Source organism: Phlebotomus papatasi, chromosome 2 (genome assembly GCF_024763615.1).
Source record: "Phlebotomus papatasi isolate M1 chromosome 2, Ppap_2.1, whole genome shotgun sequence".
In the NCBI taxonomy this organism is placed as follows: Eukaryota; Metazoa; Arthropoda; class Insecta; order Diptera; family Psychodidae; genus Phlebotomus; species Phlebotomus papatasi.
The window spans coordinates 17317776-17339915 of record NC_077223.1 but is presented as its reverse complement, the minus strand read 5'-3'; the positions used below and the strand labels follow the sequence as shown (position 1 = coordinate 17339915).

Sequence of the window (22140 nt, the reverse complement as noted above, 5' to 3'; positions counted from 1 at the left end):
GCTTTGGCGCTGTTGTCGCGGTTATTGAACTTCGGCAGTTTTCGGACAATTTCGGCAGCTGTTTGGGTGACTTTTGGTCCGAAAAGTCACCCAAACCGAAGATCGACTGCATCCGGCCGACTTCGTTGGAATTGTCGTGTCCACCTTTGGTGTTTTGGTGCGATTTTTGTGAGATTTTTTCAACTTTTTACCACGATTATTGTGAATTAGATCAATTAATTGTGTGAAAAAACTCTCAGAAGTTCTTGTAGTTTTTGATAAATTAGCTATTGGAGTTGTGGGTGTGGTGAAAATAGGTGTTTTTCCCAATTAAAATTTGAGTTGTAGGTGAGTTTGCTTGTACTCATCCCCCACACGATGAAAAATGTTGGATTTATATTGAGAAATAATTTGTGAACTCAATATTTTGGGAAGAAAAATAAACTATGCTGAAGATTGCAGCAATGTCCAATGCAATTGTGAGAAATTCCATGGTGATTGAGGGCTTTGTTGTCTTGCAGGGAAGATCTGAGGAAAGTTTTTGGATGCATTGAAGTGGAAAGTTTGTTGCATTTTGCGCGAGCGAGAGAGGAGGAAGAAGAAAATGGATGCAACAGTGGAAAAGTCCAATCTTCCGTTTGTCCCAGGTCTTGTGGGTGAGAAAAATGTTGAACCGATGGATGAGAAGGATGTCCTGATGGTGGAGGAGATGAAGGAGAAAAAGGAGACCAATGGAAAGGCCATGAGGAATGCGGCGGAAGTGGCGGCGGAAAATGTGGAGGAGGAAAGTGCAAAAAGGGTTCAGGGATTGGGACATGAGGAGAGACACAGTGAGTCTGCAGAGACAGCAAAGACACCGGAGAAATGTGAGAGTCCGAGTAAACAATTGGACACAGAAGAGACGGCGGGACTTGATGAAAAGTCCGACAAAGAAAGTGAGAAAAGTGACTGTGAAGAGAGTGTGAGTGTAATAAACAATGAAGCAGTGAATGAAAGTGAAAATGGAGACTTGTGCAAGGTGAAAGATGCCGAGAGTGTTGAGTGCATCAAAATAGCCCTGGACGACGATGACAAGGACATCCAAGCAGTACAGGACAATGGGAAGATCCCCAAAGTGTCAATCCAGCCACAAATTGATATTCCACGGTATTCACCGGCAAAAGTGATGAGAATTCGTAACAGCAACTGGAAGAGTTCAGCAGTGATTCTCAAGAAGCGCAGCATTAAATGGTACGTATACTAATAGAAAAAATCCTACCAAACAGAATTATATTGTTAACTTGCAATATTTGCAAACGTGCACCATACACGTTCAATGCGAAAAAAATGTCTAAAAAAAAATTGCGAATGAGAGAAGAGTTAATCGCCCAAGGTTGCACTCTTGAGCTTTTAAACAATTGCAAATACATGCGCCTTTTCGCATTATTTCATTTTTTTCCCTGCACACTTCTTAGGTACTGATGGAGTTCTCTTATTTACCTACTTATGTACAGACAGAAGTAACATTATTGAAAAAAAAATGAAAAATCAACTCTCAATGATTTTACTAAAGAAAAAAAAACAGCAATTCTTGCTGTGCGATAAGAGTTTCTACAAATAGGTCATTACTATCTTTGAGAAGAGAAAAAAAAATCCTGCAATGTGTTCAAAGATAAGAAAAGGATCGTAATGATTTTATGCTGTGCACACAAAAAAATTCAATTGCATGAAATTTTTACAATGAATTTCACAGGCAATAAATCCCGTCGTTAGCGTAAGCTGTGATAAGCTTAGATAAGCTTGTAGTGCCTGAGATTATGTACCGGTAGCCTAGAAATAAGTTATCGATTTTGAGTTGTACTTTAGATATTAATGATTCCGGCCAAGCGCCTGGCAAGTTGGCCTTTTTACAATGGAGCTATTTGAAGCCAATTCCTAAATTGATCTCGGACTCAGCTCACAGTGCTCCAAGGAAAAAATGTATTTAAACAAAAATTTAGTATATTTATCCCTCCATACGGAAAGGTATCTTATAACACGGAAAAACTTCTCACTTTTTAAATATTTAGCATAACGGTCACGAGTGCAGGCAAATTCCCATATGCATTTGTATGTGAAAGTAAGAAATTGGCTTCAAATTTGAAGGCCACTCGCCGGGGACTAGACTCCGGCACATCTTTTAGATCAGGAAAATTTCACAAAGTCAAAATTCACATCCCCTTCTTTCTTAAAAGTTTAGCATATGTCTGTCCTACTCTTTTGCACTCTTCTTCTTCTTCTTTCGAACATCACATGAAATTAAATTTAGTTCAGTCTCATTTTGAGATCAAAAAAGTGGAATATACTTATGCATGTCTTTCGAGAAAGAAAGAGACGCGAATTTTGATTTCATGAAATTATACCGATTTAAAAGTTGCGGAGGCATAAGAATCGCGTCGAGCAAATTGAATTAGACGTACGAAATGGATAAAATTTGCTCAACGTAATGGTGCTATTCCTATGAAAATTTGTGTTGCTTCGTCTCTTGACTACAGGGAGTTTCGGCTTAAGTGAAAACGGATTGAATGAATTTGATATGGATTGCTTACTATATTGAAAGCTCATTTATAGAATCATTTTTGAAATACTCTTCAGTGTATGCAAGCTGGCACACCTTTTAGATCAGAAAAATTTCATAAAGTCAAAAATCACATCCCCTTCTTTCTTGAAAGTTTTGCATGTGTCTGTCTTACTCTTTCATACTCTTCTTCTTCATTTAAACATCACAACAAATTAAGTTTAGTTCAGTCTCATTTTGAGATTAAAAGAGTGGGATAAACTAATGCAAGTCTTTTGATAAAGAAAGAGACGCGAATTTTGATTTCATAAAATTTTACCGATCAAAAAGGTGTGCTGCAGACATAAGAATCGCGTCGAGCAAAAGACGAAGTTCGAGTTAGACGAAAAAAATGGATAAAATTTGCTCAACGTAATGGTGCTATTCCTTTGAAAATTTGTGTTGCTTCCTCTTTTGACTACAGGCAGTTTCGGCTTAAGTGAAAACGGATTGAATGAATTTGATATGAATTGCCTACATTTGGGAGCTCATTTATTAAATCATTTTTGAAATACCCTTAACGCTTAACCCTTTAACTGTTGCGGAACAATATACAGTAGATTGTATATATATACTTAATAAACTTATAATATACTTTTTAATTCGGGCAGCGGTTATATTTGAAAAAAGTTTGTTGTCATTTTTCAAGATTGATTATGATTATCAAATGAATCAAATATGCTCAAATTTGGCATGGTTTGTTTTAGTTTTGATGTGATTTTGCATTATTGAGGGATTTTCATGCAATTTACGTTATATATGAGTGTGTAAACACAATATCTATATGCACTGCATATGAATAAAAAATCGTTGCATTTCACAAAGTTTGTCGCCCGAATTTCTGTCTAATTCGGCTGACATTTCGGTCCCATATGCCCGAATTTCAGAGAGTCTACTGTATTGTACTTTTATATGATTAAGAACTTAAATTAAATGAAAAATTTATTATGTTGAAAAAATTTTTTAAAAAATATGCTGTTTTTCAGTATTTTTGTCCCATTTAACCCTTTAAGTGCGAAATTATAGGAAACGAATGATAGCAAAATGAATTCATTGACTATTCGAAGATAACATACATAATTTTAATTAATTTATTTCCATGGCCGAAATTACACTCAAAGTGGCCGAAATTAGAAGCTGGCCGTAATTTCGCACACTTGCCCTGTTTGCGAAGCCTGAAAACCTTCCCCTACTAATTCGCAATTGCTAGCTAAAATTGATATTTTATTAATTTATTATGCGTACAGAGAACAATTAATTAGGACTTAATTTTCATTGATAAATATACAAGATTTTGCAATAGATCTGCCAGAAGTGATAAAACAAATATATTTTGTAAGATATTGACACAATGGCAAGAAATACAGACAATCTTGCAGTATAGTTTCATTGTATAGATAGTTTCTCACATTTTTAGGCGGTATAATAACGATAATAACAATACAATCAAATAGGTTTTGATGATAGTTTTTTTGACAGAAAATTTCTGTGCACGATTGCGTGCAGTGAAAGTGCTCGGTGTGCTTTATACCTTTCTCTTCTCTCTTTGGTTGTGTATTCATTTGCTTGGCTTTTCTGGCGCAATTCTTTCATCTTACAAAATAAATAATGCTATTTTATGTTGGATTTTTCATGATTTCCGGTAGGTTGAATAAAAATCGATATCAAGTGTCGCGCGAGAGGAATGCATTTGAGCGGAAGGTGCAGAAGGGATCACCATTTAATTATGAGGCATTCATGGAGGAAGAGAATGTTGAGTCTGGGAAGGGATTCAAGGGGCATATGGATGAGGAGGATATGGATGATGATGATGAGGAAGTGGAGGAGGAAGAGGTGGAAGATGAGGATTTTGAGATGGAGAATCAAGCCAAGAGATCACGAATAGACGATGATGTGGAGATTGTTGTGGCCAAGAAGGTGAGAAAGATGCCTGAGGGTGAGATGATGATGATAGATGCAACGGCGGTGGGGGAGAAAGTGTTCTGTGATAGGAAGAACGGCAAGAAGGGGAGGGAAGAGAGGGGAGAAGTAAAGAAGATTGACCAGGATGATGATGGAGGAAATGAGAATTTAGAGGCATTTGAGCAGAAGAAGAGTGGTCAGAAGAGCACAAAGGCCGATGGGAAAGAGAGAGAGGGAAAATCAGCAACAATCAACCTGAGTATGAATGACCCAAATATTCCACCCACTAAAAAGTTGTGTCTGGAGTTGGAGATGAATTTTGCATCTCATGACAAAATACTCAATGAATACATTGAGGGTACATCGAATGAGTCTGCCAGTGACATTCAGCGCCACGTGGAACAATTAATTGTTGAGATACAGACACTCAATGATATGATACGTGCTAAAGAACTAGAATGGAATAATATGGTACATTTGAAAAAAGTCAAAGAGGAAATTGTTGCAAGGCTCACGAGAAAGAGGCACGTACTGGAATATACAGCATCAAAATTTGGTTCATCACTCGATTATACAGCATTTGCTGGTGGCGATGATGTCCACAAATTGACCAAGGATTCTAAAAATATTCCCGAGAGTTCAATGACAAAGCTCACACAGGCCATTCTACTCAATAGAGCCAACGAACAGCAAAAGAATAATTCCAATTCAGCAGAATCCAGGTGAGTGAACTCAATGTAATTTGATTTTTCATTTTAATCACCAAAGTTCTTTTTTTTTGCGTCCATAATTCTTCAATATTTTTGTTATTCGCATTTGGATTTATCTTTCACAAAAATTTAAGGCCAATGTCAGCTTTTAATTCCTTGGAATAGAATCGTATCAAAAGGTTACTGAGAAGGGCACAATCGGGTTTAAAAAAATGCTTTCAGGGTGACGGTTTTCACTCAAGCTTTTCTATAATATTGTAGAGAGAAAATGAGGAAAACAGTGATTTGTTTTGAGAATCTTAATTACAGTGATTCGAATGAAGAATTTGGGTACATTTTTCACTAGCCATTTCGTAAAAACCTGATCATTGTAATCCGAGAACGTTTGACGCAATTGGAATTGGTGCGACATTTAATTATGATTCAAAGCCAATTTCGGGTTCATTCACTGAGAGAAATCCGAAAAAGTTAAAATAACATTCCGGAAATGTTAATTTTACCCTTCATTCGGTGTATATCGGTGTAAACATTACACTTTTTAGGTATATTAGGGGTTAAATTAACCCTTTTTCATGTTAATTTTACCCTTAAAAAGGTGTAAAATTAACATTAAAAATGTTGATATATTTTTACACCTAAAAAGTGTTAAAGTTACGAGGAAAAAAAGTTAATCGCACCCCTTTTTTCTAAGTATTTGCAGACTGAACGTCTTTATGTTCCATTTTCCTCATTTCTTTAAAGCTTGTATGTGACAATTTTTAATGCGTCTAGCTGACTTATAGACCAAACGGTTCAAGATATCGCCATTCGATCTTCTATGACCCATCAAAAATTATTAGTGCTTTTTTTCGGGTATTTTGTTATGGCTTTTCCCAATAGAATTGTTTTGATTTTTTCAAAGTTGAGAAGAATTAAAAAAGAAAAGATATGGCAAAGCGTCCCAGCTTTGAGGAATGCTCAAACTCACGAGATAGAGCTCTCCGCGAATTAATTTTTCTCATGATATTTTCGTGTTAACTCTGGTCTACTAGAGATCAAATAGATTCATAAATCACAGAAGCATTTCGCTCCTTGGAAATTACAAGGGGTCAATTCACTTTTTTTGCGATTTTGAGATTCTAATGCACTTAGAAAGACAATTTAATAAATTTTCAGATGATATACAGTGGTGGCCAAAATAATAGGACCACTTTGTAAAGCTTATTTTTGTTTTAATTTTTGTATCTTTTCCCAACTTGTTGCCATAACTTTGATGTAGAAATCTTCAAATTAATTCCATCGTAAAATAAAAGTTGTTTTGTCCGCTAGAGGTCTCTGCATTGCGCAGAATACACAAACACTTAAATTCAATTCGGACAATAAAATAGGAAAATTGTCGTCATATATACCCGTCAAATCATTGCTCTACCTACCGATTTTACTCGGAGATTTTTTTAATTTTAACGGTATATTCTAGTACATTCAGAGAAAATCTGTAGATTTTCGGCAGAAATTTTGCCGAAAATCTGCAGATTCTCGGCAGAATTTCTCCCTAGAAAATCTGCATAACCTCCATTACTTCACAAAAATATTGTTGATTTATGAAGAAACTGTAGAAGTTATAAAGAAAATGGTATGCTCTGCTTAACAAGCATTACCGAGTACACATTTTAGATAAGAAAAAAAAATGCGAGCAAAAATACTAATTTCTTAAAAATCGCCAATCGAATGATACAAAAACACGAAATTTTGGTCGACACTCTGTTTAAAGTTTTCACTTCACTATTCTCTACTTAGAACACGGCGTCGCAGAATTCTTTATTTTATATAGACAATGTGAAATCACCAAGAGAATCACTATTGATTTTTGCAATAAACTTCAGTGAAAAATATTCCATCTTTTCTGACACAGCTGTCTGGAATGTAGAAAAATCTACAGAAAATCGGCAAAATATCTACAGAAATTCGTCAGAGTATGCACCAGGATTCGTCAGAAAATCTGCAAAAATTTCTGACGTATTTTTTTCCAAGCCCATATAAAATTCGTAGGAATATCTACAGATTTCTCGGCAGATTTTCGGCAGAGGTGTAGATATTTTCTGCAGAAAACTTAAAGATATCTGACGAAATTATTTGACGGGTAATTTCTAAATATAGCTTTAGTTCCACTTTTTCGATTTATAGGTCACATTCATTTATTTAAATGAAAGTGGTCCTATTGCGTTGTTAAAACAGAATTTCACTATTGACATATTTTGTGAAAAATAGAGACCTCTTGCGTCCAAAACAATATGTATTTGACGTAAGGTAATTATTTGAACATTTCAACATCAAAATTATTTGAACAAATTGGAATAAAATAAAATGCAAAAGAAAAAATAATGGTTTTTGCAGGGGTGATCCTATTATTTTTGCCACCACTGTAAGTCAATAAATTTCGTTATTAGAAAAGTTTATCAAAATTTTAATCTTTTTGGTTGCTTGCATAATTTTATTTGAAGTAAAGGGGCACAAAATATATTCATCGTTCAAATTTTTGTGAAACAGGAGACCAACTCAAGCAAGTTGATCCCTTGTCATTATAATTTCAACAAAATTTGCACATCATTTAGAACGAAAAGGAGCTAACTCATTAAAAAAACATTTTTTGAAAGGTAAAAATATTAAAGTTTCGATGTTTATATTAGTGCTCATACAAATAGAAAAGAAATAAATTGTTTTTGTTCAGTCATTAAATTGAGATACTTATTTACACAAAGTTGAATCTTTCATGCTTCTCTTCATGTCTCCTGAAAAATGGCCGAAAATTAGTTGGCCCCTTGTAATTTCCAAGGAGCAAATATAGTTTCGTGTTGTCGTCAATGAGTCTAGCCATGTACACAACTTTCGCGTTCGAAATTTTGGTTTTCGGAATTTCGGCGTTCGCAGTTTTTTAAATTTGGGATTTTGGATTTTCGGAATTTTGGCTTTCGGGATTTTGTAATTTTAGTATTTTAGGTTTCAGAATTTTGGCGTTCGGAATTTTAGCTTTCTGTATTTTCGTGTTCCTAATTTTGGCCCTTTTGGGATTTTGCTCTTTGGGATTTTGGCTTTCGAAATTTTGGAATTTGGGTTTTTGGTTTTCGGGATTTTCGTTTTCATAAGTTTAGCTTTCGGAATTTTGATTTTCTCGTAATTTTAGCTTTCAGTTATCATCGCGTTCAGAATTTCGACTCATTCGGGATTTTGATTTTCGGAATTTTGTATTTGAGATTTTGTGGCTATTGAAATTTTGACATTTTAGAATCTCTGTCGGGAATTCAGATTTCAGAATTTTTGTATTAGGAATTTTAGAATTCGGAATTTTGGCTATTTCCGGCTTTTAGCTTTCGACATTTTCGCGTTCAGGATTTTGGCCCTATTAAGATTTTGGTTTGTGGAATATTTGTCGTTCGAAATTTTGGGTTTCTGGATTTTGGCCATTTTGATTTTCGATGATTTAGTGTAATAGGATTTTGGCTTTCAGTATTTTGGATTTCCGAATTTTTATCACTTAGAATTCCAGATTTTTGCTTATGGGATTAAGGCTTTCAGAATTCTCACGTTCGGAATTTTGCCTATTTTGAGATTTTGGCTTCCGGGATTTCAGCAATCGGGATTTTGGCTTTGGAATTTTGCCATTCGGGATTTTGGCATTCGGAATTTTTTTCCTTTCGTAGTTTTCACCTTTTAGGGCAGAGGTGTGCAAGAACCGTTGAAACCGAATAAACGTCAAAATAAGTTTGTTCAGATAGCGTTTTGACCATTTACGTACAAATTTCATTTGACGTTTGTTCGGTTTCAAACCGTTCTTGGACACCTCTGTTTTAGGGATTTTAACCTTCAAAATCGGAATCTTAGCTTTCGGAATTTAAGTTTTCAGAATTGCAACCGGGAACCAATTAGATACTGGGATGCAAATCTGCGTATTTTCTGGTTTGTATCGGAATTATTTAGCATCCTTGGGGTTTTTATTTGGCAGGAATGCACAACACTTGAAGACGAATGACGGCAATTCTTCGCAGTCTGCCCAATTTCTCTCAAACACGGGTGAATCTGGACGAAATCGTTCCACCGAAGGCGTTCTTACAGCTTCTCAGGCACAAGCATTTGCTAATGATTTGTTCAATGGGCACAATACGCGAATGACTCAGCAAATGGGTCGTCAGGGTGCAATCAAAGATGTTAAGAGTATTATTGCTGACTACCGTCAGAGGCATCCGGAGATTGTTCCGCGACGTGGTCGAAGGATGAAGTCGATGCTGGGGGAGAATAGTTGTCAGAAGGGTGAGATAGACGAAGATTTTTTTTTGTTGAGTTTGAAGTATTTGAATTACAGAATGGGTTTCTTTTTTTCTTTTTTTTGGGGGATAATCGTAGAAAGTGGAAATTCTCGACCCTCTAGTGCTGATTCATCACACAGCAATGCAACAAATAGCAATTTTGCACCATCTTCTGGGCATCAGAGTGCATCACAATCTGGTACAATTGGCAATCTTTCCTTTAAGGATGTTCTCGTGCAATTTGCCAAATTGAGCCAGAGTGATCGACAAATGATCTCGACGGCGTCTGAGACATCGTCTGCCAATGCAATAAGCAATTCCTTGGGAAAAGCACCACCACCGTATCCTGAGGTTACCCTCTATCCGGTCAATAGTCAATCAAATGACCAGATTGTCCTCAATAACACCAATAACACTCACTCCAATTCCCTCCTTCATGGTATACTCACAAAGAGTACAACAAGACCAAATTCATCAGGTTTCACGTCATTTTCACCTACACTTGCACGCCTCCTAACAGCCCCTGAACGTATAACAACAACTCCCCAAAATGCTGGAGGGCAATTTCAGCAACAAATAAATCCAGCACTCAATCTATCAAAGTCTCACAGTGAAATAACAATAACTCCTGTTGTGAATCAGACAAATTTGCAGCAGAGTCTGTTGCAGCAGCAACAGAGATTTGACAATTGCAATTCGTCGATGCGCATGAAGCAGGAGAATATTTTTAATATTGTAAGTACAGCAATGTTCTGTCCTGTCCTCCCTATTCACAGTTTTTTTCAGGGAAAGATTCCTCATTGACTCTGTGATTTTTTTTGGGTAAAAGGACGATGAAGCAGATGATTCGGCAGATCGACTGGTTATCGATGAGGGCGGTGATCGAAATATGATGGAATCTGGTTCGGCTAAGGATCAACAAATTAGCATAGTGGGACAGGAATTCCATGAGAATGAGGTACCAGAGTGCCAGGGATGCAAGAAGCGTGAAGCCCAATTTGTCTGTGCCGGATGTGGGAATCAATGGTACTGCAGTCGAGAATGTCAAGTAAGTCAATTTTCCATTATTATTGTCAAAAATTTAAGGAGGAAGTTTGAAGGAAAATTTCTAGGATTTTTTTTTAAAATTTAGTTCTCAAAACACTGGGCTCAATTAAGAATAAATATTCCCAAATCTGAATGAAATATCCGTAATTAATAAAATATCTCACTGTTTCTTTTTTTTTTGAAATTCCTGAAATGCCTAGGATAAGTGTTCCAAATTTCGGCATAGTTGCATGCAAGCGACAAAGTCTCAAGTTTGAAATGTTAATATTTTTAATATAAATTGAATATTTTTGTTATTTTTTTATAAGGAGTGTTGCTTGGAACTTTGCAGACAGTTTTTAATTTTTATTTTCTCTAAAATCATTCTTAATACATTTTAAAATGAATAAAAATATACGCATAGCTTTGGTGCCTTATTTCGGCCACCTTCATTCTCATAGTTCCTTGCCCTTCCAGAATTCTTTCAATGTCTTTTTCAGATCATCTTGCTCGTCGAAGCGACATTTTTTGTTATTTTTTGCATTGTACAATCTCAAGAATATCCGAAAACTAAAAATTCATGGAAATTCGAGGAACAAAAAATATGGCCGAAATTGCAAGCTGCCCGGAATTTGGCACACTTACCCTATAAACGTTAAGTTTTCATTTTATATTGGAATATTTCTATTTACTTAAGAAGATTTTATTGGATGAAAATTGGCTTGGTCAAATCATAGTTTAGAATTTTTTAAAACAGTGTAAATCACCTTAAACATTTTCTTTAAGTCTTCTCTTAAATTAAGAGAGTGTGAAAAACTTTAGAGGGAACATTTTATTGAACAAAATTTCTATAAAACGTTTGACGAGAAGAAGCAAGGACTTACCTTTTGTAAAGTTCACTGTGGGGTTATTCGTTTAAGTGGGCAAAGGTCAAGACAGGTTATCAAGCTAAATGGTAAGCTTGTAGAAAACTTATGAGAAAGACTTGTGATTTTTACTGGACGAACTCCTTAAGCTGGCTATACATTAGACATAATTTATTGAAATATTTCTTTTCAATGTCAAATATTGACAAGGATTGCCTCCACACTGCAAAGATTTAATGACATAAATGTCTCAATATTGAAGAAAATTGTCCAATGTGTAGTCAAATATTGAAATATTTGTTTCAATATGGAACATTTTATTCAATATTTTATTTTATTATTTTGAATGGCTACAAACTAGGCCAAATTATGTCAATAAAAATTTTCAGTCACATTGAAATATAATTTCAAAGAAATTCTAAATATCAAATTGATTTGATATTTCCTTCAATATTTTTTAATGGTCAGGAATCCTCTTCCTTCAGAACATCACAGAACTGCTGGATTTTCCTTGTTCATGAATGAAAACACATCCAAGATCAAAATCCAAGTCAAGACACTTCTCTTCTGCTTCCTCCAGAAAATCCCAGATTCTTGGAATTTGGTTATATATTTTGTTCAATCTCCTCAAGAACCCAACTTGGTCAGCACTGATCACCAGCTTCCTCCAGAAAATCTCAGAACTTCTGGGATTTTCTTGAATATTATGCCCAAAACACTTCAGATACCTTCTGTGGTCAGAGGATTCCTGGAGCTTCCTCCAGAAATCCCAGATCATCTGGGATTTTTTTGAAAATTATGTCAAAAACCAGTCAGATACTTTCTGTGGTCAGAGGATTCCTGGAGCTTTCTCCAGGAAATCCCAGATCTTCTGGGATTTTTTTGAAAATTATGTCAAGAACACTTCAGATACTTTCTGTGGTCAGAGGATTCCTATAGCTTCCTCCAGGAAATCCCAGTCTTCTGGTAACTAAAAAACTGACGGGTGCGAGTGAGACTTTCAAAAATTTGCACTCAGTATATCGTAGCTGAGATCAGACCAACGATGGGTCGCTCGCGCACCTCCTCCTTGACAAACGCTCACTTATAATCGAAAATTACTTAACCGGACTCATTTCGAAAGTCACTGTGATTTTGTTAGACGCAGTTCTTTGTGGACAAAATTCAAAAATCAAATTTTCTGGGCTGAATTCTCCCATCCAACTACCACCGCATTAACATTTTGGGAAATTTCCATATTGATCGGTCCATTGCCCTACACAGAAAAGAAATGTTTTGTAAAATTGTTCGATAAATGTTTGTGAATTCCTATTAGGGACTTATAAAATGCTCGTATACCACTAAAAAATTCGTAAAAGTTTGAGCTTTTTCACGAATTTTGTTCGTAATATAATCACTTGTCGAGCATTTTTTTGTTCTTTTATAGACATTTGTTCGTACATTTTTGTTTATTTTGCGAATATTTATGAGCAAATGTTTGTAATGCCCAACGCACAATAACTTTTGTTTAGTAAACATGTTTTTGACATTTCAATGAGAAAGAGTGAGATTTAGATCTAGTCATCTCGCTCATTCTCATGGGAAATTTTGAAAACATGTTTATAAAACAAATTATTGTGCGCTGGCCATAAAAAAAACAAAAAATGATCACTAAGTAATCCACGTAATGAACAATGTTTATGAAAAAAGTATACAAACTTTTACGAACTTTTTAGTGGGTTATACGATTCACGACCATTTCGTAAGTCCGCAGTAAAAATTCACAAACATTTACAAACAATTTTACCGAAATATTATTTTTCCTATATATAACAGCTTTTTTTGTGTTGCTGTTCTTTCAACTTTAAATATTGTGCGAATTTTAAAGAATCTTAGTTTCCGGATCAGTTTACTGGTTGGAAAGGAGGTTTAGCCCAGTTATTAAAGGTCAATGTCTAGAAATTCTAAGTAATAAGTAATTTTTACGGAATTTCCAAATATAATGAATAATTTTCCTATAATTATAATAAGTAAATTTATTCAAAATTTTCCCAAAAATATTGCTTGATAGGAAATTGATTTTTTAGCCATATGCCTAATGCCGGCTTCAGACTGGAGGTTTAGCCCAGTTCCCAAAGGTCTCAAAAATCTTAATAACAAGCAATTTTATCGATTTTTCAAAATGAAATGAATCATTTGCCCTTAATATTTAAGCCTAAACAACAATTTCCTAAAAACTCATGCTTGATGAGGAATTAGAGGAGTTAAGCCAGATAGCTAAGCCTTAGGTCTGAAGCCCGTATAAGCCACATGTCTGAACCCGGTATTAGAATTTTTTATATAACATTAAGACTCCTATTACCACATATATTCCATGCATTCCGTGTTTTGCAATTGATTTTTTTCTTTCAGGTTTCTGCGTGGGATGAACATTCGGAAGTTTGTACCGGTTAAGAAGGTTTCCGGTTTGTACATCATGTTTGTATTACCAATGTCTTCAGTGACAAGACGTTTTTTGTCCTTTTTTACTAATGAGGAAGGGAGAGAGAATATGATAAGATGCATCATGCAAAGTAAAATACATTGATGCTTAATGCCATTTATTCTTATAAAAGAAAAAAAATATTCCTTAAAATTTTACTATATTATTACTGAAAAAAAAAGAAGATAAAAAAGTTTATGAGTAGAAGTAGAGACCATTAAAAAAAGAAGAAGATCATTTACAGTAAAAGAACATTTTTAAAGATAGTTGCCAAATCAATTTCGTAGACTGTAGGAGTGATTTTTTTTGTATACACTTGAGTAGCTTTCAATGTGTCTGCTATTTTATTGAATTTATTGTGAATCTGTGGGTAATGATTTTTTTCTTATTTTAATAAAAGTGAAGAAGAAAAAAAAATAAATAGGAGATTCCTTTTAATCTTCTATGTGACTTGGACATGAATTGTATAATTATTATTTATTTGAGCAAATTTTCGATTTATTCATCTTAATATCATTTCATTATACACTTACCAGTCAATTTTATTATGATGAAATATTGAAGATATTTTAAGGCATATAAAATTAAAGTGAACAATTACATTGAAGGTATTTGCTTACAAATATTGAAATAATGTAATGTATTTGCTTTATATATTTTAAAATATATATTATATTACATATCCCAATATATACCAATTATACAATGACTATTCTGTTTTTTTTTTACCCCTTTTACTTCCAAATTGGAGAGTTTTTCGTGGTGTTTCACTTGTTGCTTGAAATTCTTTTCTGTCTTTTAATTTAAGAGACATGAGAGAAATTCAAGACACATTCTTCAAGCTCTAAGCTAGAGCAAGCGACACTAGAGCAATATTTCTTATACGATTTTATTTTGTATTAATAGCGCATCTGTTTCAATAAGAATTTAGGTTGATCTTATTCCGCGAATAAATTAATAAATTGGTGAAAACGATGTTCCTCAAAAAAAGTCAATGCGCATTTGTCCACAGTATTTTCTAAGAAATTTTTCAAAAGAATGAAGACAAGAAACTACAAAATTAATATTTTAATCAATATTAAGACAGTTGTCCAAATAGTTCTCTTTTAAACAAATAGAGTCAAAATTTATTGATCCCATCTGGAAGTCACCTTGATAATGAACTTTGTCTTACTAATTATTAAATGCCAAGAAAAAGTATAAATAGGGATAAATACGATCAAAAATTGTACAGTGGATCTTGCAATTTTGTTCAAAACAGACGAGAAATTTCCAAATCAATCATGACTTATCTAAAGTTGGTGTTCCTCGTGGTTTTCCTGATTGGTATAATGCATATGGTTAACGCAGGTAAGATTTTACGCGCATTTTTTTATTGTAAAATATATTAAAAACATAATTGTTAATGTGTAAATCAACAGATCCAGATCCAGAGCCAAAACCATTCTTTGGTGGATATTATGGAGATGTTTCGGGTAAGTTGAAATACTTTTGAATCCCTTTACCCTTTTAAATTTTAACCCATTATTAAACATGGTACGCTGCATCACGCAAATCCAGAGATTTTGATACACTCTTAGAAAAGTTTAGACATCATTACTAATGAAAATTAGTTGATCGGGTGATTATTATCAAATATATTTAAAATAGTTCTTATAATCTTAAAACATTTTACTCATAATAAATTTATTAGTAGTGAGAATATAAGGCAATATTTACATGAATAATTGCGGCAATTATTTCATAATGGTTTCATATAATTATATTTGCTTGTGTTATTTAAATGAAATCGATATCCCAACTAATATTGGTCACTAGTTCCTTTTAGTTCTCACAACTAAAGCAAATAAATGTGCCTATATTTTCATAAAGTTCTGACAACTTTTGCAATAGAAAAGAGTGGTTTTTTACTTATGTGTTGAAGTTTTTTCGAGCTATATAGTAACCACAACTAATACGATATAGTTATTACAGCCAATAAGATGGGTATCAACCCCATTTATTTAGTTATTGGAACCAATATGTTATAGTACCCGTTACTAATCTAATTTAGGTATGATAACTAAATGAAAAAGATACTGTAACTAATATTGGTCAACTATTTCATTTAGTTACCCTAGCTAAATATATGGATGGGTCTATGCTTACTATATTTAATAGTTTCCATAACTGTATATGATGTAGTTGGGACTAAATTTTTCTAAGAGTGTATAATCTATTTTATGCAATTGATATCGAAATTGCTGGCGATACAGGATTTATACCGCTATTCCAATGAAAAATGAATATATTTTCTTAGCACTTTACTGTTCTCAAATGCCTCTGCATTATCCACTTTTCGTTGTGTTGGTTCCTGTCTCGACTGTTTTCTCCAATCCTTTCCGTGTTCTAAAAGCACCAAGTAGTCGTGAAAGTAACAAATACAAAGTAAAGTCGATTATGTAAAAGCACTTGAGAACAGTGAAGTGCTGAAAAACATGTTAATTTTTCATTGGAATAGCATCAATATTAGTTACTTTTTTAATTCTTCAATGACATGTGAACAATAGTTCGACAGAGCTAGAAATACATTTTGTTGGATTTCTTTCGGTTCTCGAAAAGTTATGCCAAATTTGTGCACGAAATAACGTTACGAACAGTTTGACATCGCGTTGATTTTGATGATATTTTCCTTCATTCTCTATCCCGATTTAATACCTCGATGGTAAATTCCTTTATTAGGTAGTTACACTTTATTTATAAATAGAGTTTGAAAAAAATTAAGGAGCTACGTCTATCACGAAGACTAAAAAATAGCATATTTTCTTTATACAGTAGAACCCCGCTATAGGTCATCGCTCTATAGTCTACAATTTATCGATCGTTGATTTCAAAACACTGATTTTAAGCTAGATTATGTTTTTTAGTACGCGACATGCAATGTTGTCATAATTTTTTTTTAATATTTTCGGCAAACTTTATTGATTAGTTGTGATAATTGTGATCCATAATGAAGAGAGCGAGGACAAGTACCACAATCGCAAAAGAAAGTGGAAGCCGTAGAGCAATTTCAATACTAAAAGTCGTTGATAATTTTAAAAAATGACATGGACTATAGTAGACTCTCACTCAATCGGCTCTTTTTCAATCGGGCGATAAATTTTGTTGACAATTTTCACGTTTAATTATGAAGCTAATTCGCTCAAATTCGGTGTAATTCTTCATATTTTATCGTGATTCTTTATAATTGAGCGCTTTTTGTGGAATTTACAAAGGCTTTGACGTTGAATTCTATCGCTAAACCGGATGACATTTTGGCCCAAATGCCCAATTGAGAGAGAGTCTACTGTATCCCTTTAAGGGCGAGAAGGTCAAAAAACGAGGGTCAGAAAAAATCATTTTTTCTAACTTTTTAGAACAAAATACAACTTTAGAAGGCCGTAGGAAAAGTTTCATCTTTGGGTCACCGGTGACCCAATCGTCCTTAAAGAGCTATAGTGCGACCCAAGTGTCAAATTTGGAAACAAGTATGGCCTATAGCGAGGCTCTATTGCAGAGGCGTGCAAGAACCGTTGAAACCGAATAAACGTCAAATAAAACATGTACGTCAATGGTCAAAATGCTACTATAACAAACTTATTTTGACGTTAATTCAGTTTCAATGGTTTTTGCACACCTCTGATCTACTGTATCTCTTTTCAACATAATAAAAAAAAAGTATTTAATTTGAGCTATATTTTCTGAAAATTTCATTTAAAAAATCAGTTTTTTGAAAAAAAAATCATACTTCTCCGTAGATAAAATTTCTTATCAGAGTATTCATCGGACATCAAAAAACTAAATATTTCCTGTTAGCTGAAGAGTTAAACTCGTACTTGAACGGTGGATTTTTTTTTATCTTGATCACAACTTATTTTACAAGACAAAACATAGTGTAAAATACGCCAAAAGCTGTATCTTTTGTATAAAATTCTTTAAAAAATACAGATTTAATTTTAAAAAAAAAAGTACCATTCAAGTATGAGTTTAATTCATCAGCTAAAAGAGGAAATATTTAGTTTCTTTGATGTCAGACGAATATACACTCACTCAGAAATCTTGTTCACGGAAAAATATAGGGGAAAGTGCCCATGCTTTATACGGTCCCAAGCTTTATACTGACTAAATTTTTCTATGTTTTTCAATAAATGTGACTCATCGCATCCATATTTTAAAAAATAGGAGACAGTGTCCAGTTTTTAAAATATATTGCGGAGTCGTATTTGTTCAGAAACATAGGAAAAAATTAGTCTTTATGAAGCTTGGGATCGTGTAAAGTATGGGCGCTTTGCCCTATTTAAAAATGTCTTCGAAAATCAAGGCCCAAAGGCTGAATTTTTAAAATTTTTAAATTACAATTTTAGAAAATATAGTTTATATAAATTTTGTATACTTTTATATGCTTGAGAACTTTAATTAAAATAAAAATCGATTGTTTTAGAAAAATAGAGAAAATACAGTAGACTCTCGCTCAATCGGTTCTTTTTCAATCGGACTCAAAATTTTGTTGACAATTTTCACGTTTGGTTTTGAAGCAAATTTGCTCTATGTAAATTCGCTGTAGTTCCTCTTATTGTATCATGATTCTTTATAATTGAACGCCTCTTTTGTGGAATTTACAACGACTTTGGCGCCCAAATCTTTCGATAATTTGGATGGCATTTTGCCCCATATGCCCGATTGAGAGAGAGTCTACTGTTTTCCAGTCTTTTTGACCCACGTAATCCCTTAATAAAGAATTTAAATTCAGGATCTCTGAGTTTATAATCTATATTTTAATATTTCATTTCCAAAATTGCACTTTCTAATTTCAAATTCTTTATTCGAATAGGATATGTGATCTATTTTCCACACATTTCTTACAAAAAACAACGACATAATCTTGAATTTTGTTTATTCGCTGATATTTTAATTATGTATAGAGTGAATTAATGAAATTTATAAATAGAAGTGTGATTATGTGTTGTTTACGAGAAAATAAATGGTATGGAAATTTATGTTATACAAAACACTTCAACTGAATAAAAAGTAAAGACTGGAAAGGTACTCGCGTTTTTTTAATGCTCATGTCTCCCTCAAATGATATGTAAAATTTTGGTAAATTTTTAAAGTCAAGTGGAAAATTTCGTTATTGTTCGATATTTAAAAAGCTTAGTTCTCACATTTAATTAATAGGAAAATATTCTTTTTTCTAGGCATAAATTAAAATATTCAAATTTTATTCTTTTTTTTATTTAAATAATTTGAATATCAAGGTGTTATTTGTAACAATTTTTCGATTTTTTTTTTAGGTTTCGGAGACTTTTCAGACTTTAGTGGCGGTTTCGACTAATAAACAACGTCAAAGATCCTGAACTTTGCCAAATTCTAATAAAAAAAAACACTGGATTCAACAATTGGATTAAGTTTAATGAGAATTGTTGTATAATCCCAAAAAAAAATGATTTAATGAAAAATTCTAAATAAATGGCAGCGCAAATTAAAAATAAAATACAAATTGAATTTTATTCTCTATAAATTAATTGTTCGTCATAGCTATTTGTTTTATAACAATGTTACGTTGGAAATAATGTAAGTAAGGGTACCACGGATTTGCTTCTTTATAGAATGCTCAAAATAAATCCCAAAATTTATTTAAATATCTCTATGCATTTGAATTTTTATTTATTATTAACAAAAAATTTATAAAAAGTAGGTATAAATTCGCAAGCATGCGATCTGTGCCTTGGATCGCTTCAAATCTAATTTGGTTTGTCACAGATTAATTGATTTTCTAAAATAAATATGAAATAATACCTCCTTGTAATCGTTATAAATGGTAAAAAAGCGAATAATTTTCAAAGAAAAGCCATTTATGATAAAAATCCTTTGTCCCTATGTTACAAAACATGCCGAAAAATTGACTAAAAATAATTTTTTTTTAATAAAAAGCTTGATTCAGAAATGAGAAAACATTGTTTCTAAGGTGGAAGTTTTTTTTAACTTAAGAAAGTCTCAAAAGTTTTCTGCATTCTCATTGAAAAATTTTGAGAGGTACTCTCAAAGCTCTTCTAAAAGACGATATTGCTTTAGGAGGAAAAGTTGTTTAAAAGCTTCCCAAAATCCTTATAAAAGCTAGTAGAAATTTTTAAAAATTCTTAAAATCAGATTTTGTTCAACGTTTCTCTGAAAAATAAAAACATATTAATCAATTTTTAATCTAAATTGAATCATTTCGCGCTTTTTGGAAAGCTCATAAGGTTCATAAGATTCAACAAAAGACCTTTCGAAGGCCAGTAAAAAAGGCATTTTTTTTGTGAAAATCCTCTAATTGTGAGTACAGTGGGACCTCGATAGAGTCACCTAATTATTTCCAGGCCTGTTGACTCCATTGGATTCGGTGACTCTATCGGAGTCCGAAAAAAATCAATTAAAATGTGAAATTTTGATAATAAAGGGGTATTATTCTATGTTTTCACAAGATAATTGATAAATTTAACATGATAGTAACAATATTTTATTTAACCCTCTAACGGTGTTTTCTTTAATATGCGAAAAAAGTTCTAAAACAATGTTTTCTAGGATAATTATGATCCAATAAAGTCGAAAAAACCATCCATTCTTCATTATATCTTTTAGTTCAGGCGCTAGGTGAGAAAATATAAAAATTTTTTGAAACTCTTTTTGCTTCTAAAATTCACATTTTTAGTTTTTTCAATTTTTTAAATGAAATATGCAAAGTAGAATGACATATCTTTCAGTAAAAAATAAATTTATGTTTTACTGAAAGTTGTTTCTCGTGTGTAGACACCATAAGTATCGATCCTATGGTGTTCCAAGACAAAGATCCTGAATTTTATTCAATCACCTTGACCTAGGTCTGGTCTGCTCCGAGGTCGAGGTTCTTCTGACTTGGCTGGGCAATCATTTAGGGAAAGGTGGTGTATTTTCATACATGCATTGATTTCGGAAATAAAGATTTCTGATAAAAGTTCGGCTGTAGAACTACCGCAACCTCCACTATATTAATAAATTTTGAAAAAAAAATCTTAAAATTCCATAAAATTTTCATCTAAATAGGGTCCTCGACTCGATGGATTAAACATTAAAAAAAAACATTTTAAACCTTTTAAACAGTTTTGTTCGGTAGACCTTAATTATTAAATAAAATCGTTTGAAAAAAAAAACGTTTATTCGTCTATTATTTAACTCATTCTTGACCTGATTTTTCTTATGATTTATTTTTATCTCTTTTATCCATTTTACACTTACCTCTAATTAATTTTAATCCTTGTCAAAGACCGAGAGACAAAACGTGTTCTTTTTTAACCTCGTCTGGGTCTTTAAATTCTCCTCTACTTTTTTTCGATATGCAGTTAAAAATAAGAAAAATCCTGTAATCCTTTGTAATATAAGGGAAAGTACTCTCCCTTCGAACGTTCATGCCTTTGAATAATTTGAATTTTCTTTTACTTTTCCTGAGAGACTTACACATAACTATCACGTAATTATCAATATGAAGATAAGCTAACTAATATTTAATAAAAATATGTAAGTCTCTTAGGAAAAATAAAAGAAAATTCAGATTATTCGAAGGCATAGACGTTCGAAGGTAGAGTACTTTCCCCTATGAGGTTGTATCAACAATGAGAGTTTAAGTTTTTTATGTTTTTTTCTCAATTGACTTGTAAAAAAGCTGATTTTTCTGCAAAGGCTTATAGAATTTATGAAGGAGGACTTTCACCGTTTATCTCTGGAGGATCATCAACGCTAAGACAGCAGTGGACACAATAGAAAGAAAAAATCACTGTTTTTAGAAACTGTTGCGATTTTTAAGCGTTTGCCGATGAATAAAGATCTTCTTATTTGTCTATCTAAAAAATGATGTATATTGCAATTTTTTTAGACAGTGAATAAATAATAATAATAATAAGTATTAAATTATTAATTTAAATGTAAAGATCCTTTTTGAATTCGCAAAAACCCGCGTTTCACGCTGTAATATAGGGAAAAGTGCTCTCCGATCGAACGTTCATGCCTTCGAATGATGTGAATTTTCTCTTATTTTTCCTAAAAGATTTCCACATTTCTATTAAATATTATTTTGCTTATTATCAATTATTGATAAATATGCGATAATCATGTGTAATTCTCTTGGGAAAAGTAACAGAAATTCACATTATTCGAAGGCATGAACGTTCGAAGGGAGAGTACTTTCCCCTATAGGGGAACGAGCTCTCCCTTCGATCGCTCATGCCTTTGAATAATGCGAATTCCTTTTGTTTTTTGTGAGAGATTTACACAAAATTATCATGGAATTATCAACAATTGATGATAATCCAAT

The 22140-nt window shown here is 33.0% G+C and overlaps 1 protein-coding gene and 1 long non-coding RNA gene across 2 annotated transcripts; both read left to right on the top strand.

Moving 5' to 3' along the window:
• The first annotated feature begins 56 nt into the window (after nt 1–56).
• LOC129802826 (uncharacterized) lies at nt 57–14508 on the top strand. The gene is made up of 7 exons (XM_055848934.1): nt 57–327; nt 501–1209; nt 4201–5178; nt 9146–9450; nt 9544–10181; nt 10276–10494; nt 13730–14508. The coding sequence occupies exons 2-7, from the start codon at nt 584–586 to the stop codon at nt 13769–13771; spliced, it is 2808 nt and encodes a 935-aa protein (XP_055704909.1). The 5' UTR covers nt 57–327; nt 501–583; the 3' UTR covers nt 13772–14508.
• A 488-nt stretch (nt 14509–14996) lies between these two features.
• On the top strand, nt 14997–20411 carry LOC129802837 (uncharacterized). Its single transcript, XR_008751825.1, has 3 exons — nt 14997–15149; nt 15221–15274; nt 19109–20411. It is a non-coding gene; the product is annotated as an uncharacterized LOC129802837 (long non-coding RNA).
• Nucleotides 20412–22140: the final 1729 nt, after the last annotated feature.